Raw genomic sequence first — 15,365 nt, forward strand, 5'->3', positions numbered from 1 at the left:
ACCTCCCTGGGGCCCGAAGCGGGGGGGCGCTGACGACAGTGACATGTCACATTAAAGAAAGTTGAGAAGCGGGGGGAGGGGGTGTTCTGCTGTCGAAAATGACATCTTACATTAAATTGAGAAGCGGGGGGTGCTGACTTCTTACCTCTTCTCCCATTTCTCCCATGTAGCCAGCGAGTTGAGAAGCGGGGTGAGGGGGCGAAAATGACTTCTCACCAGGTGGGGCCTCTAGTAATTTGGGGGGCCCTAAGCACCTTGCACAGTGAACCTATAGGGCGGATCGGCTCTGCTCAGAACCCTAGAAACCTTTAAAAGAACCCTGGCCTGAGAAAGGTTGGACTAGGCAGTAATATATTTCTATCCCCCTTGGTGGGAGTAGAGATGACTCCATCTATAAGGATATACCGACGTTTCTCGGGGATGCAGTTCCTCTGAGCTCCACAAGGTGGTGATCTCAGTTATACCAAGACAGGCAGTCTCTATGGAAGATAGGCAGTGATGTCAGGTACAGACAGGAAGTTCCAGGTGAGAGGTGAGTCGGGAGGAAGTAGAGAGAAGACATTGCTTGAAGTGGCAGGAAAGGAGGTAATAAGATCTTATTTTCTATTTACACCCAGTAACCCCGTCATGTCCGTCCTCTTCCTCCATAGTCACTGTGACGTCTTTTATCTCCAGCAGATGATGATACACACATATAGTGTGGGAACCTAGATTAACCCCTTCAGGGTCAAAACATTTCTCTACTTACGGGGCTCGAGCTTTTCCTTAATTTTTGAGTTAAACTCTCGTATTATGGTCCTCTAAACAAACAGCACTGACATTAAATAGACAAGAGAATGACCATCCTGACCATACATGGCCTACAAAGGGCAGTTATTACACCACATAGGCAGCCAATGGGCAATTTACGATATTACAGCCAACACAACGTTGGAGGGCCGGGGTTGGAAGTATGGAGCATAGAGCCCCTAATATTGCTGGTCAGAAGGAAGAAAACATTCCTCAGCCTTCCATGAAGACTATGTTTCGTCATTGGTGTCAGAGGGAGGAAGATACTGAGGGTTCTGAGGGACGTAGAGGAGCTGAGGTGACTGTGAGAAATAATGGAAGCTGATGGACTTTAAGGTCCTCTTAATGGGTAGTGGGGGCCTTCCAGTCAGAGTTCTGTCAATTATCCTGATTAGCTGACAAAATAAATGAGGCGGTTCCCTTTCCTGGACATCATAATGACCGTAAGTTGACCTTACAGCACTGCCCTAGAGCAAAACACAAAGACAGAAGAAGGATCGTATTTATCATTCTTTATCTGTGGGTCTAAAACTAATCAAAACCAGTTCAGAAATAAAACAAACCCAACAGAGAAAACACTATTTACAGTATGTTCCAACTGGTCAAGAGGGTCCCGGGTCTTCAAAAATGTAATAACATTAAACAGTCCAAACGGAATGGGTTCCCATGCGGGCAGTAGTCCTTAAATGTACAACAACCCTCCTATTACAACCCCCCCCCCCCCCCAACATCCGATTATTGTGTAATCAATACCATCCAAATAATTCTTACCTTAATTTCCCAAAGTTATCTGTCTACAAGGAGACCTGTACAAATGACGGCACGAATGAGGATGGAGGAGGACCGGAGTCACGTGACTGAGAAGATACTAAACCTCACCCTGGAGATCATCTACCTGCTGACCGGAGAGGTGAGGAGGATTCTGGGAGGTCACATGACATCACTCTTATCTCTATTACGTCTAGTATAATAGTTACTGTTGCTGTTTCAATACAGAGTTTGCCTCCAATAAAGTTTGGTGACCGTGTGACCATCACAGTGCCTCCACCTTACTCACTGACCCCTGAGAGACACAACATTGACAAGATTCTAGAATTCACCAAGAAGATTGTTCAGCTGCTGATGGGAGAAGTGAATGGGACTGCGAATTATGGAACTGTATCTACTAAGAAGAAGTGGGAGTATTTAGAAGGACACAAGGATCTCTACAAGGACGTTATGATGGAGAATCAGCCGCCCCTCACATCACAGGGTAAGAGGAGACTTTATTGTAAAGGAGAGAGCAGTACGGAGACTCCACCTAGATCCCCCATCATCTGATAAACACATAGAAACAATGTATTCAGTCAGTGTGTGTTTCCTACAGATGGATCCAGTAATGGGAACCCACCAGGGAGATGTCCCCGTCCTCTGTATTCCCGGGATTCCACACAGGAAGGTCACACTATCCCTCACCATAACAAGGTTTGTTGGACGGAGCATCTAGAACATTGATTTACAAAGACTGTGTGTATTTTTTATGTGATGCCACAATATTAAAGCTTATATTTTAGAGATGTTATTGTTGATTCTTCTCTTGGTTTAGGGTGAAGATCTGATAGATATAAAAGTTGAGGTTAAAGCAGAAGAAGAAGAGACGAATGTGAGGGATGATCAGCAATCTATGGAGGAGGATGGAATAATAAGGATATATATAGAGGCGGACACTCCTACAGAGATCAGCACAGGTGGGTCATTAACACTAAGTCCATTCCTCCACCCATACTGCTCACTGATTGGTCCAGAGTAGGGCAGGGATTGGGTGATATTAGCCTGTAATACCCTGGTCACGAGCACAAGCTGCTGTTCCCCGTCCTGTTTCCTGTATTTCTCTCGGATAATCTTCCTTCCCTGTACTGCAGACACAATTTGTGTATCTAGACTGGATTTATGTTGATTCCGGGGTTCAGCAAAATGTTGATTTTTACCATAGGCTTTGCTTGACCTAAGCACTTGGGGCATTTGTCTTGGGTCTTCTGCCCCAATGATGGTGGTCTTCAGGATCAGTCCAGTCTTCATCTTGGTTGTTCTCCCCCATCCTCACTCTCTGACCCCTGGTGGGGCTCAGCCCTGCTGTTATTCATGACTAAATCATGGACTAAATAAGGAAGTGCAGGACTTCTTATGTTGGGAAGATGGCAGTGAGTGATAGAGGGGGTGGGGACACTCGTCTTATAATCCCCTCATCACTGTCACTCCTATAAAAGACAGTTCTCGTTGTTTCCTCACTCTCTGACTAAGTTCCATGAATAAAGAAATGATCTGGTAGGAGATCAGAGGACCCATTTACTAGTTACCTTGAGGGGGGAATTGTAAGATCCTCAGAGGCAAAGCTGCTTAATGTGGGCAGAGTCCTGGTTTGGGGGAACCAATCAGCTCATGTCTAGTAATAATCTTTGTATTTCTATTTTAGTAGATGGACGGGAGATGAGGAAAACCTCAGAGGATTGTCTCACTTTGTCTCCAGACTGTAAAGTAGAAGATGAGGACATCACACAGTATAGTCCAGGAGAAAACCCGACTACCTCAAATGTCCATCCGGCACCAAACAGTGTAGATGGACCATCGTATTCCTCTTATCCTGAGGAACCTCAGACTGTGCGGGATGGTGCCGGACCATCGTATTCCTCTTATCCTGAGGAACCTCAGACTGTGCGGGACGGTGCCATCCTTCCAAAGGATATGAGATTTTCCTGTAGTGAGTGCGGGAAGTGTTTCCGTTTTAAATCCAGACTTATTGTGCATAAAAAATCTCATACAGGTGAGAATCCACATTCCTGTCCTGAGTGCGGAAAAGTTTGTTTAACAAAGTCCCACCTTTCTACACATCAGAGATTTCACACCGGTGAGAAGCCATATTCCTGTCCTGAGTGCGGGAAAAGTTTTTCAGTGAAGTCACATCTTAACGCACATCAGAGATCGCATACAGGTGAGAAGCCGTATTCCTGCCCTGTGTGCGGAAAATGTTTCTCTGTGAAGTCACATCTTAACACACATCAGAGATTGCACACGGGAGAGAAGCCGTATTCCTGTCCTGTGTGTGGGAAATGTTTCTCAAGGAATTCACATCTTAACATACATCATAGATTGCACACAGGGGAGAAACCGTATTCATGTCATGAGTGCGGTAAAAGTTTTACAGTGAAGTCGCACCTTAGCACACATCAGAGATTGCACACGGGGGAAAAGCCATATTCCTGTTCTGTGTGCGGGAAATGTTTTTCAGACAAGTCCTCTCATAACAGACATCAGAAGTTGCACACAGGTGAGAAGACACTTTCCTGTTATGAGTGCGGGAAATGTTTTTCACAGAAGTCCAATCTTTACAGACATCAGAAATCACACTCGGGAAGAAGTTCCTATTCTGAAATTATTATCCTATAAAACCTCATATATGTCCATAAATTAAATGTTGTATACAAATTCATATGTATCCAAATACCAATATACACTAAATTACCAAAAGTATTGGGTCACCTGCCTTTACACGCACATGAACTTTAATGGCATCCCAATCTTAGTCCGTAGGGTTCAATATTGAGTTTGCTTACCCTTTGCAGCTTCATCTTTTTTTTGGGAAGGCTGTCAACAAAGTTTAGGAGGGTGTCTATGGGATTGATTCGACCATTCTTCCAGAAGCGCATTTGTGAGGTCAGGCACTGATGTTGGATGAGAAGGCCTGGCTCGCAGTCTCCGGTCTAATTCATCCCAAAGGTGTTCTATGGGGTTGAGGTCAGGACTCTGTGAAGGCCAGTCAAGTTCCTCCACCCCAAACTCGCTCATCCATGTCTTTATGGACCTTGCTTTGTGCACTGGTCCAAATCGTTTGGTGGAGGGGGGGGCTCTTAGGGTGTGGGGTTGTTTTTCAGGGGTTGGGCTTGGCTCCTTAGTTCCAGTGAAGGGAACTCCTAAGGTGTCAGCATACCAAGACATTTTGAACAATTCCATGTTCCCAACTTTGTGGGAACAGTTTAGTGGTGGCCCCTTTCTGTTCCAACTTGACTGCGCACAAGTGCACAAAGCAAGGTCCATAAAGACATGAATGAGCAAGTTTGGTGTGGAGGAACTTGACTGGCCTGCACAGAGTACTGACCTGAACCCCATAGAACACCTCCTCGTTCAATATCAGTGGCTCACCTCACAAATGCGCTTCTGGAAGGATGTTCAAACATCTCCATAGACACCCTCCTAAACCTTGTGGCCTTCCCAGAAGAGTTGAAGCTGTTATAGCTGCAAAGGGTGGGCCGACTCAATATTGAACACTACGGACTAAGACGCCATTAAAGTTTATGTGTGTGTAACGGCAGGTGTCCCAATACTTTTGGTAATATAGTGTATATAAGATGCAATTACAAATATAGTGCAACATTTTCTCCAAAAAGTGCTCTATGCGTCTCATAAATGATACAAGTGCAAATGTCCACTTTCAGTATTTTTTTATTTTATTTATTATTATTATTTATTTTTCCATATTCAAAAACACTTTACAGTTTTATTACATTCAATCCTTAAATGTTCTGATTAAAAAATAAAGTGCTCATTCAATGTGTCGTCTCTTTCACTGTCCGTCACCATGTGGCTGTCCTCCACCTTCACTCCTCAAGAGATAGTTTGACCTTTTTAGCCCTGGGTCAACTTGCGCTCATAGAAAATAACAGGGGTTTCTACCATTCCTCCACTTCGTATTCCACCAGGGTCATCCACTGGAGATGGGCCAAACACCCCCCGGTTCGGTTCCCACCAGAACTCTCGAACATTATCAAAGTTTAGACCTGACCGACGAACCCTAATAAAGTCTATGGGACCGAACTTGGAAAATCAAGAGTCCCCATTTTTGTGAAGGCTTATGCCGCGTACACACAACCGTTTTTCGCGATGTGAATTTTTTTTTTTAATGCCGTTAAAAACGATCGTGTGTGGGCTCCAGAGCATTTTTTACGACGTTAAAAATGGGCATTAAAAATTTAGAACATGCTCTAAATTTTCCCGTCGTTTTTCACGTTGTCATTTTTAACGTCTTAAAAACCGGTCGTGTGTAGGCTTTAACGACGTGAAAATAACGCGCATGCTCAGAAGCAAGTTATGAGACGGGAGCGCTCGTTCTGGTAAAACTACCATTCGTAATGGAGATAGCACATTCATCACGCTGTAACAGACTGAAAAGCGCTGAATCGTCTCTTACCAAACTTTTACTAACACGAAAGCAGCCCCAAGGGTGGCGCCATCCGAATGGAACTTCCCCTTTAAGTGCCATCGTACGTGTTGTACGTCACCACGCTTTGCTAGAGCATTTTTTTTTCACGATCGTGTGTAGGCAAGGCAGGCTTAACAATAATCGGGTTGAAAAAAAATGTTGTTTTTTCTAGACCATTAAAAATGGTCGTGTGTACGCGGCATTATATGCAAGTTATTGGCCATAAAAATGGTCCAGGTACTGCCCTGGGGGACATGTATCAATGCAATTTTTTTTTTTTAAAAGGATTGTTTTTAAAGGCGCAGTGATTTCAATGATGCTACAATGAAACAATGAAAATTTCCTTTTAATATAGTGCCTGGGGAGGTCCCCTTAGTCTGTCTGTCAGGTGGCACATCTTTACCATGTATAGAACCTGCTGCAGCAAAACTTCCAAGTATAAAGAAAAAAAATTAAATTTCAATTGATTTTCTCTGCAATCTTTTTTTTATTTGGACAAGTTTGAATTTAGATGCTGGGTTCATAGGACAATTCAGGCGGGGGGGGGGGGGGTGTAGGGTGAGCTGACAAATCTCACATCATTACCACCAGCTGTATGGAGACGTGGTGGCAAAAAAGCAAGCAGAGTTACCCAGTGTGCTGTGAACAAAATATATCATCCCTGACTGCTTGCTGGACCACGTGTTGGCAGTAACGTGGACCTTGTGGCTGACTGCCTTGCCCAACATGCCAACACATTGCCTTCCACGTGATGGTACAGAGCTGGAATGGCCTTACGTGCAAAGAAATGGTGACTGGGAACCTGCCATTGTGGTACTGCACATTCTGCAAATTCACAGAATCTACCAGATGGAAAGGCGTTATAAAGCCAGCAATTTGGAAAAGTTGGAATGTAGATGCTGGGCACGTGGGTGGCAGGGAGTGTATTTTTTTTTTTTTTTTGCTGCAGCAGCTGCCTGCTATACTCTACAGCTGGTGGTGTGCTGCCAGGACCTGGGGCACCCTGTGCTATACCTTCATCCCTGTCGGTGGAAGCTGCGAAGAGGTCATGAGATATAGTGGGTGTAGACCAGAAAGGCGGGGAGTGTGTCCCTTGTGTGTGGCTTTTAGGTGCTCTTGCCATTGGGCTGAGTGTGTGAGAGGTTAAATGCCTTGTCCAGCATGTGGTACCCAAATGGCTGGTGTTTTTGCCACGCTTGTTCTGCTTAAGGCAAAGTTTACAAATTGCAACAGTGCGATCGGCTGCACATGTACTAAAAAAGGCCCAGACAGCTGAGCTGTGGGAGGGAATTGGCCAGGAGATACTGTAAGAGCTCTACAATGTGATGGAATAGGGTGGCTAATCTCTACTCTTCCACGATGGATGCCTCAATGGGGTTGTGCCTCAACCTCACTTTGCTCTATCTGGCACCCAAATCACGTCAGTGACCTCATTATCACTGGAGAAAACTTGGCAATATGCTGCAACTGGGGGAACATGACTGCCAATTTGTGTACCAGTGTTCTCCCCTCTATATAGGCTCACGTTCCTACCTTCCTCAACCTCAGAACCAAGATCTTAATCAAGTAATGGCTATGCATCCTTATCATCACTGGAGCCAACTTGGCAATACGCTAAGGCTGGGGGAACATGAATGCCAATTTGTTGTCTACCAGTATTCTCCCCTCTCTGTAGGCTCATGTTCCTGCCTTCCTCAACCTCATCCTTAAGAACCAACATCAGAAACAAGTAATGGCTGTGCATTGTCCAGGAGCAAGTGGCTGACGCTGTGTTCAAATAATTCAGCTGACTCATCCATGCCTGATGCTGGGGCTATGTCAGGAATAGCTGTGGGCAAGGAAGCAGAATAAGCAGCTTTGGCAGCTATAGTGGACTGCGCACTAGTCTCTGCTTGGGTTATGGAAGATGAGGATGGTTTAGTAGGCAGTCCACCACCTCCTCTGCATGCTGTGGCTAGATGGCATGGGCAATATAAACACTAGAGAAATTATGCCCTGTCTGAAGACTGACCATGTCCACCTTTGCCTGTCCACACATATGCTGCTGGCCCCCTCACAGTGCCATGGGAACGTCTGCCTCTTTATGTTGGCCTACCAGACACAATGGTGGGGGCTTATTACCCAAATTCAATACACAATATTTATTTATAAATGTATATACACTACACTATATTAACACTACACTCAGAGTCAAAAGTTATGTTATGCAGTGTTAAATACTGCACTACACTATACTCAGAATCACAATTTTTTCTATTGAAAAGCCTGTGGCGTGTAAAACACAACCCAAAAACTCCACCCCGTGCAGAAAAAATGTGCACACACATAAAGAGTGAAACACAAAAACGTGCAACGGGTGCTGCGTCAAGTGGTCCTCCTGTGAGGAAGGACCTGACCCTGATCCCCCGGGGCGTCAGGCTCCAGACAGGGACTGAGGTACTCAAGTGGTTCGAGCAGCCAAAGCCGACACGGACCCCATTCCTTGAAGGGTCTGCCGAAACAGAACCCTCCCAGAATTTGTGCTAGGAACCCTGGCTGATAAAGTCTGGACTAGGCAGTAATATATTTCTACCCCTCTAGGTGGGAGTGGAGATGACCCCCATCTATACGTGTAGCACTACCCCCCGAAGGAGCTGCTGCTTTGTTTTTGGTGACATGTTACCTCTTTATCTCTGCCGTCTAGGGTACTGGATGAGAGCTGTAATAAAGTCAATGTCCACACGACAGGTGTCTTTTCTGTGCTTTTATTACCCAGCCGGGTAAAAACGATAGAAGAAATGGGAATGGGGGATTCAGGGTTAACTGGTACTGGAAACAGTCCTGCTCCCAAAGACAAACTTCTTCGCCACTCTAGCCAGAGTGGGTATAGTGCACCTGGATAGGCCTCTCTCACCAGCCTAGCAGCCAGAGTGTCACTCGGAAACTTTAGGTTGAAGTCTCTGCCACATACCCTCCTAAAGTTGGAGATAATCTCGCTCCAAAACCCTTCTCAACTGGATTTGGCACCCGGATCTCCTTCTAACAGCTTTAGTTACGTCAGGAAACTGGTAGGCGACCATCGTACAGCCTCTCAGATTCGAAGTGTCCTTCGATGAGCAAATAGGCCTCTCCTGTGACACCAGCCTCGTGCTTGGTGTCCCTCAGACAGGTTCTCCTTCAACCGGCTTCCTCCCACTTTGGACGGACCACTTGCAGTTTGTAGACTCAGTCTGCCTACTGAGTCTATGAGGTAGATTAATGCTCCGGACCAACGTGGTCCCGGAGCCAGAAACACTGCGACACACACCCCGGCCAAGAAGGCCACACACGGGGTGGTGGGACGACTGCCCAGGTGGAGAGCGGCAGGGCGACGATGCCCAACCAATGACGTCTGCCCCTAAATACCCCTCCCCAGCATGCACAGCGAGGCGATCAACCCTCCTGATTGGCTGCCGAGGAGAAGTATCCACACAACCCTGACTCCTACTGCTGCCACCTACCGTCTGGGGGGTGCCTGAAGTCCACCAGACACTAGGGTGCCCACGTGTCCCGGATTGCCCGGCACTGTCCCGCAATTGACATGTCTGTCCCTGGTCCCGGGCACCTTCATTCCGGGACAATACAATGTCCCGAAATGAAATAGAGGACACAGTTACCCCCTACTAACTAGTAACTACATTTACGGAACTGGTTGCTAGGACTAGCACTGCCTGGCGTCTTGCAACCAGTGACAATTTACTCTCAGACAGTGAGGCCGGGAGCGAGGCTTGCGCCTAGTGCAGCACTACTATACCCACCCACCTCGGCACCTCCTCCTCCGGCACCTAGTGGTAAGCAGCAGGGACTGGTGTGATCTTCACTCTCCAGATAGTGACTCCACTCCTTTCCTGTAATGCACAGGGCTCATGCAAAGGGAGTGACAGCAGTATTATGGGTGGCAAGCGGCACTGCATCTGATGGCAAGTGGCACATTCAGCTGACAAATAACCCACTGCCAAATTCCCCATCAACCCCCGAGACTACATTTCCCCCATCCCCCCTCATCTTTTTTTGGGGAAGGTGAGGGGGAGGGGGTGTCCCTGAATGGCAGTTTGGAAATGTGGTCACCCTAGTGCACACAGTCAGGGGCGGACTGACCATTGAGTCACTCGGGCACTGCCCGAGGGCCCCATGCCACTAGGGGGCCCCATCAGGGTTGCCAGGCTCAGTAAAACCAGGGACAGTATGTAAAAATCTGTGTTTTTTTTAGATCTGTCCCTGATATGTCCGAAACTGACATGCTTTTAATGTGAAGATCCCACGATTTTAGCTGCCCTGCCTCTGCACTGCCTCCTGGCGTGGTGGTCATCTGTAAGCCAGAGGGGCCCCATAATCTTCTATTGCCCGGGGGCCCCATGAGTTGTCAGTCCGCCCCTGCACACAGTACAGCCAGAGCTGGAACAGAGGCCTCAAATTTAGCTAAATTAACATGGTCAGAGTCAATTAACTCTCTGACCCCCTTCTAAATTTACAAGAGCACCTGCTATGAAAGTAGCCAGGCGCTACACAAGGATATACAGTACATACACACACACCGCACAAGTTCGCACTACGAGACGTTTCTCGGGGATGCAGTTCCTTTGAGCTCCACAAGGTGGTTATCTCATTTCTATCCAGACGGGCAGTCTCTATGGAAGACAGGAAGGTATTTCAGGTACAGACAGGAAGTTCCGGGTGAGAGGTGAGTTGGGAGGAAGTAGAGAGGAGACATTGCTGGAACTGGCAGCTGAGGAGGTAATAAGATTTTATTTTCTATTTACACCCAGTAATCCCCGTCATGTCCGTCCTCTTCCTCCATAATCACTGTGATATTTTTTTATCTCCAGCAGATGATGATACACACATATATAGTGTGGGAACCTAGATTAACCCCTTCAGGGGCAGATTATTTCCCCCTTTACGGGGTCAAAATAGGGTTGCCACCTGTCCGGGATTCAACCATACAGTCCGGTTTTGAATCCTGTGCCTGGGTTTCCTCAGTGGCAGCCCCGCAGTGCCAATCCTACTCTCCCCCTCCTGTCGGCTTTCAGTGTTTTTAACTATATTGGTAGGGGGCGCTTTAACTCACTGCACAGGCTTAGCATCATCCCCGCCTCCCCCTCCCCCATATCCTCCAGCCTCCCCTTTGTGCAGAGCCCGGGATCGGCTCAGCTCCTGTAAAGGAAGAGAGGGTGGGTTTGGCAGCATGGAGAACAGTGACAGTGACCTCACAGACATCGGGACTGTGCCGTATTTCTTTATCCCTCTCTGCTACTGTGTGATCCTCCGATTCTGCACCGTGACTGGCGCCGATGTGTATGGCTCTGGATGTCTTCATTCCCTACACACCATTCCTTTTTTCTCCAGAGGGAGGAGAGGGCAGCCGTCTGCAGTCTTCCTGGCCAGTGGTCTCTTTCTTCCAGAGGGGGGTGGGCAGTCCTCCCAGCTGGGGGTCTTTTTTTAACTGGATTGGGGATCCCCCTTATCATCCCCCTTCAATCCTCCTACCTGGGAGTCTTATTTACCTGAAGGGGGTTTCCTATGTTGCTGTATGGGGGTCCCCTGTTATCACACACCCCCCCCCCTGCAGTCCTCCCAGCTGGGGTCTTTAATTGAAGGGGGGTTTCAATGTTCCTGGATGGGGGTGCCATCTTATCACCCCCCCCCCCTCAGTCCTCACAGTTGGAGTCTTCTTTAACTGGATGGGGGTCCCCTCTTATCAAACCCCCCTGCAGTCCTCCCATTCAGGGGATGGTCCTTAACTGGACGAAGGTGTCGTAGGTCTTTTACAACCCCCCCGCCTTCACATCCACATCCTATTATTGTGTGACCAATACCATCCAAATAATTCTTACTTTTATTTCCCAAAGATATTCATCTACAAGGAGACCTGTATGGAACAAATGAGGATGGAGGAGGACTGGAGTTACATGACTAAGAACATACTAAACCTCACCCTGGAGATCATCTACCTGCTGACTGGAGAGGTGAGGAGGATTCTGGGAGGTCACATGACATCACTCTTATCTCTATTAATAATACACAGACCTGACCGGGGAGGTGAGGAGGATTCTGGGAGGTCACATGACATCACTTTTATCTCTATTAATAAAACACAGACCTGACCGGAGAGGTGAGGAGGGTTCTGGGAGGTCACATGACATCACTCTTATCTCTATTAATAAAACACAAACCTGACCGGAGAGGTGAAGAGGATTCTAACATTCCTATTGGTTTTCCAATGCAGAATTTTCGTGTTCTGAAGTCTGGTGATTATATGACAATTATAGTGCCTCCATGTGACTCCCTAAAACCTGAGAGACACAACATGGAGAAGATTCTAGAAGTCACCAAGAAGATGATGGAGCTGCTGACAGGAGAGGTGAGGAGGATTCTGGGAATTCTGGGACATTATCCAGTAACAGACAAGGGGTGTGTCTGGATGGTGACTGTATCATTGTGTGTGTCAGGTTCCTATAAGGTGTCAGGATGTCACTGTCTATTTCTCCATGGAGGAGTGGGAGTATTTAGAAGGACACAAGGATCTCTACAAGGACGTCATGATGGACAATCAGCCGCCCCTCACATCACCGGGTAAGAGGAGACTTTATTGTAAAGGAGAGAGCAGTACGGAGGCTCCACCTAGATCCCCCATCATCTGATAAACACATAGAAACAATGTATTCAGTCAGTGTGTGTGTTTCCTACAGATGGATCCAGTAATGGGAACCCACCAGAGAGATGTCCCCGTCCTCTGTATTCCCGGGATTCCACACAGGAAGGTCACACCATCCCTTGCCTTAACAAGGTACTGTGTGTATTTTTTATGTGATGCCACAAAATGAAAGCTTATATTTTATATTGTTGATCCTTCTCTTGGTTTAGGTTGAAGATCTGATAGTGATAAAAGTTGAGGTTGAAGAAGAAGAGACGTATGTGAGGGGTGATCAGCAGTCTATGGAGGAGGATGGAATAACGGGGACATTTATAGAGGAGGACACTCCTACAGAGATCAGCACAGGTGGGTCATTAATACTAAATCCATTCCTCCACCCATCCTGTAATCCCCTCATCACTGTCACTCCTATAAAAGACAGTTCTCGTTGTTTCCTCACTCTCTGACTAAGGTCCATGAATAAAGAAATGATCTGGTAGGAGATCAGAGGACCCATTTACTAGTTACCTTGAGAGGGGGAATTGTAAGATCCTCAGAGACAAAGCTGCCTGATGTGGGCGGAGTCCTGGTTTAGGGGAACCAATCAGCTCATGTCTAGTAATCTTTGTATTTCTATTTTAGTAGATGGACGGGAGATGAGGAAAACCTCAGAGGATTGTCTCACTTTGTCTCCAGACTGTAAAGTAGAAAATAAGGACATCACACAGTATAGTCCAGGAGAAAACCCGACTACCTCAAATGTCCATCCGGCACCACACAGTGTAGATGGACCATCGTATTCCTCTTATCCCGAGGAACCTCAGACTGTGCGGGACGGTGCCGGACCATCGTATTCCTCTTATCCTGAGGAACCTCAGACTGTGTGGGACGGTGCCGGACCATCGTATTCCTCATATCCTGAGGAACCCCAGACTGTGCGGGACGGTGCCGGACCATCGTATTTCTCTTATCCTGAGGAACCTCAGACTGTGCGGGACGGTGCCGGACCATCGTATTCCTCTTATCCTGAGGAACCTCAGACTGTGCGGGACGGTGCCGGACTATCGTATTCCTCTTATCCTGAGGAACCTCAGACTGTGCGGGATGGTGCCGGACCATTATATTCCTCTTATCCTAAAAAATCTCATACAGGTGAGAAGCCACATTCCTGTCCTGAGTACGGGAAAGTTTGCTCATCAAAATCCCATCTTTCCACACATCAGAGATCGCATACAAGGCAGAAGCCGTATTCCTGTCCTGTGTGCAGGAAATGTTTCTCATATGTGTCACATCTTAACACACATCATAGATTGCACACGGGAGAGAAACCCTATTCCTGTCCTGTGTGCGGGAAATGTTTTTCAAGGAAGTCACACCTTATCATACATCAGAGATCACACACAGGGGAGAAGCCGTATTCTTGTTACGAGTGCGGTAAATGTTTTACAGTGAAGACACATCTTAGCACACATCAGAGATCGCACACGGGGGAAAAGCCGTATTCCTGCTCTGTGTGCGGGAAATGCTTTTCAGACAAGTCCTCTTATAACAGACATCAGAGGTTGCACACAGGTGAGAAGACACTTTCCTGTTATGAGTGCGGGAAATGTTTTTTACAGAAGTCCAATCTTTACAGACATCAGAGATTGCACATGGGGGAGAAGCCACCTTCCTGTTCTGAGTAAGGAAATTATTAATCAAATATACACTAGGGGCCAGATTCTCAAAGGAATTACGACGGCATATCTCCACGTACGCCGTCTTAAGTCCGAATGCGAGCCGTCGTATCTATGCGCCTGATTCTTAGAATCCGTTACGCATAGATTTGGCCAAGATACGAGCGGCGTAATTCTCTTACGCCGTCATATCTTGGGTGCATATTTACGCTGGCCGCTAGGGGCGCTTCTGTAGATTTACGCGTCAAATATGTAAATTAGGTAGATACGCCGATTCACGAACGTACTTGCGCCCGCTACGCCGTTTACGTTAAGGCTTACGTCCGGCGTAAAGTTACCCCTGCTATATGAGGCGCAGCCAATGCAAAATATGGACGTCGGCAAGCGTATCTTTTTACGTTGTTTACGTAAGTCGTACGTGAATGGGGCTGTGCGTTGGTTACGTTCACGTCACAGGCATTGGGCCTGGCGTATCTTAGGGCGTAAATTCGACGTGATACTGAGCATGTGCGCGCATGCGCCATTCTTTGGGCGCGTCATTTACGCTCATTTGAATGCAACATGCCCACCTCTTCCAAATTTGAATTACACGGGCTTATGCCGGCCCATTTACGCTACGCCGCCGCAACTTACGGAGCAAGTGCTTTGTGAATACGCACTTGCCTGTCTAAGTTGCGGAGGCGTAGCGTAAATAGGATACGATACGCCCGCACAAAGATACGCTCTCCTACGTGAATCTGGCCCTATATTTCCAAAAGTATTGGGACACCTGCCTTTAAACGCAAATGAAGTTTAATGGCATCCCAATCTTAGTCCGTAGGGTTCAATATTGAGTTTGCTTACCCTTTGCAGCTTCATCTTTTTTTTGGGAAGGCTGTCAACAAAGTTTAGGAGTGTGTCTATGGGATTGATTCGACCATTCTTCCAGAAGCGCATTTGTGAGGTCAGGCACTGATGTTGAACTATTAGACCTGGCTCGCAGTCTCTGCTGTAATTCATCCCAAAGGTGTTCTAT

The 15,365-nt window shown here is 47.0% G+C and overlaps 1 protein-coding gene across 1 annotated transcript in view; it reads left to right on the top strand.

Moving 5' to 3' along the window:
* The first annotated feature begins 1,603 nt into the window (after nt 1-1,603).
* The window catches only part of LOC120910584 (zinc finger protein OZF-like), a 43,564-nt gene continuing 29,802 nt past the window's right edge, over nt 1,604-15,365 (top strand). Inside the window, exons 1-4 of the mRNA XM_040322342.1 lie at nt 1,604-1,699; nt 1,786-2,034; nt 7,698-7,751; nt 12,905-12,955. Coding sequence (XP_040178276.1) covers nt 1,604-1,699; nt 1,786-2,034; nt 7,698-7,751; nt 12,905-12,955 — 450 coding nt within the window. The remainder of the gene's footprint in view (nt 1,700-1,785; nt 2,035-7,697; nt 7,752-12,904; nt 12,956-15,365) is intronic.

This window comes from Rana temporaria, chromosome 8 (assembly GCF_905171775.1).
Source record: "Rana temporaria chromosome 8, aRanTem1.1, whole genome shotgun sequence".
Classification (NCBI taxonomy): Eukaryota; Metazoa; Chordata; class Amphibia; order Anura; family Ranidae; genus Rana; species Rana temporaria.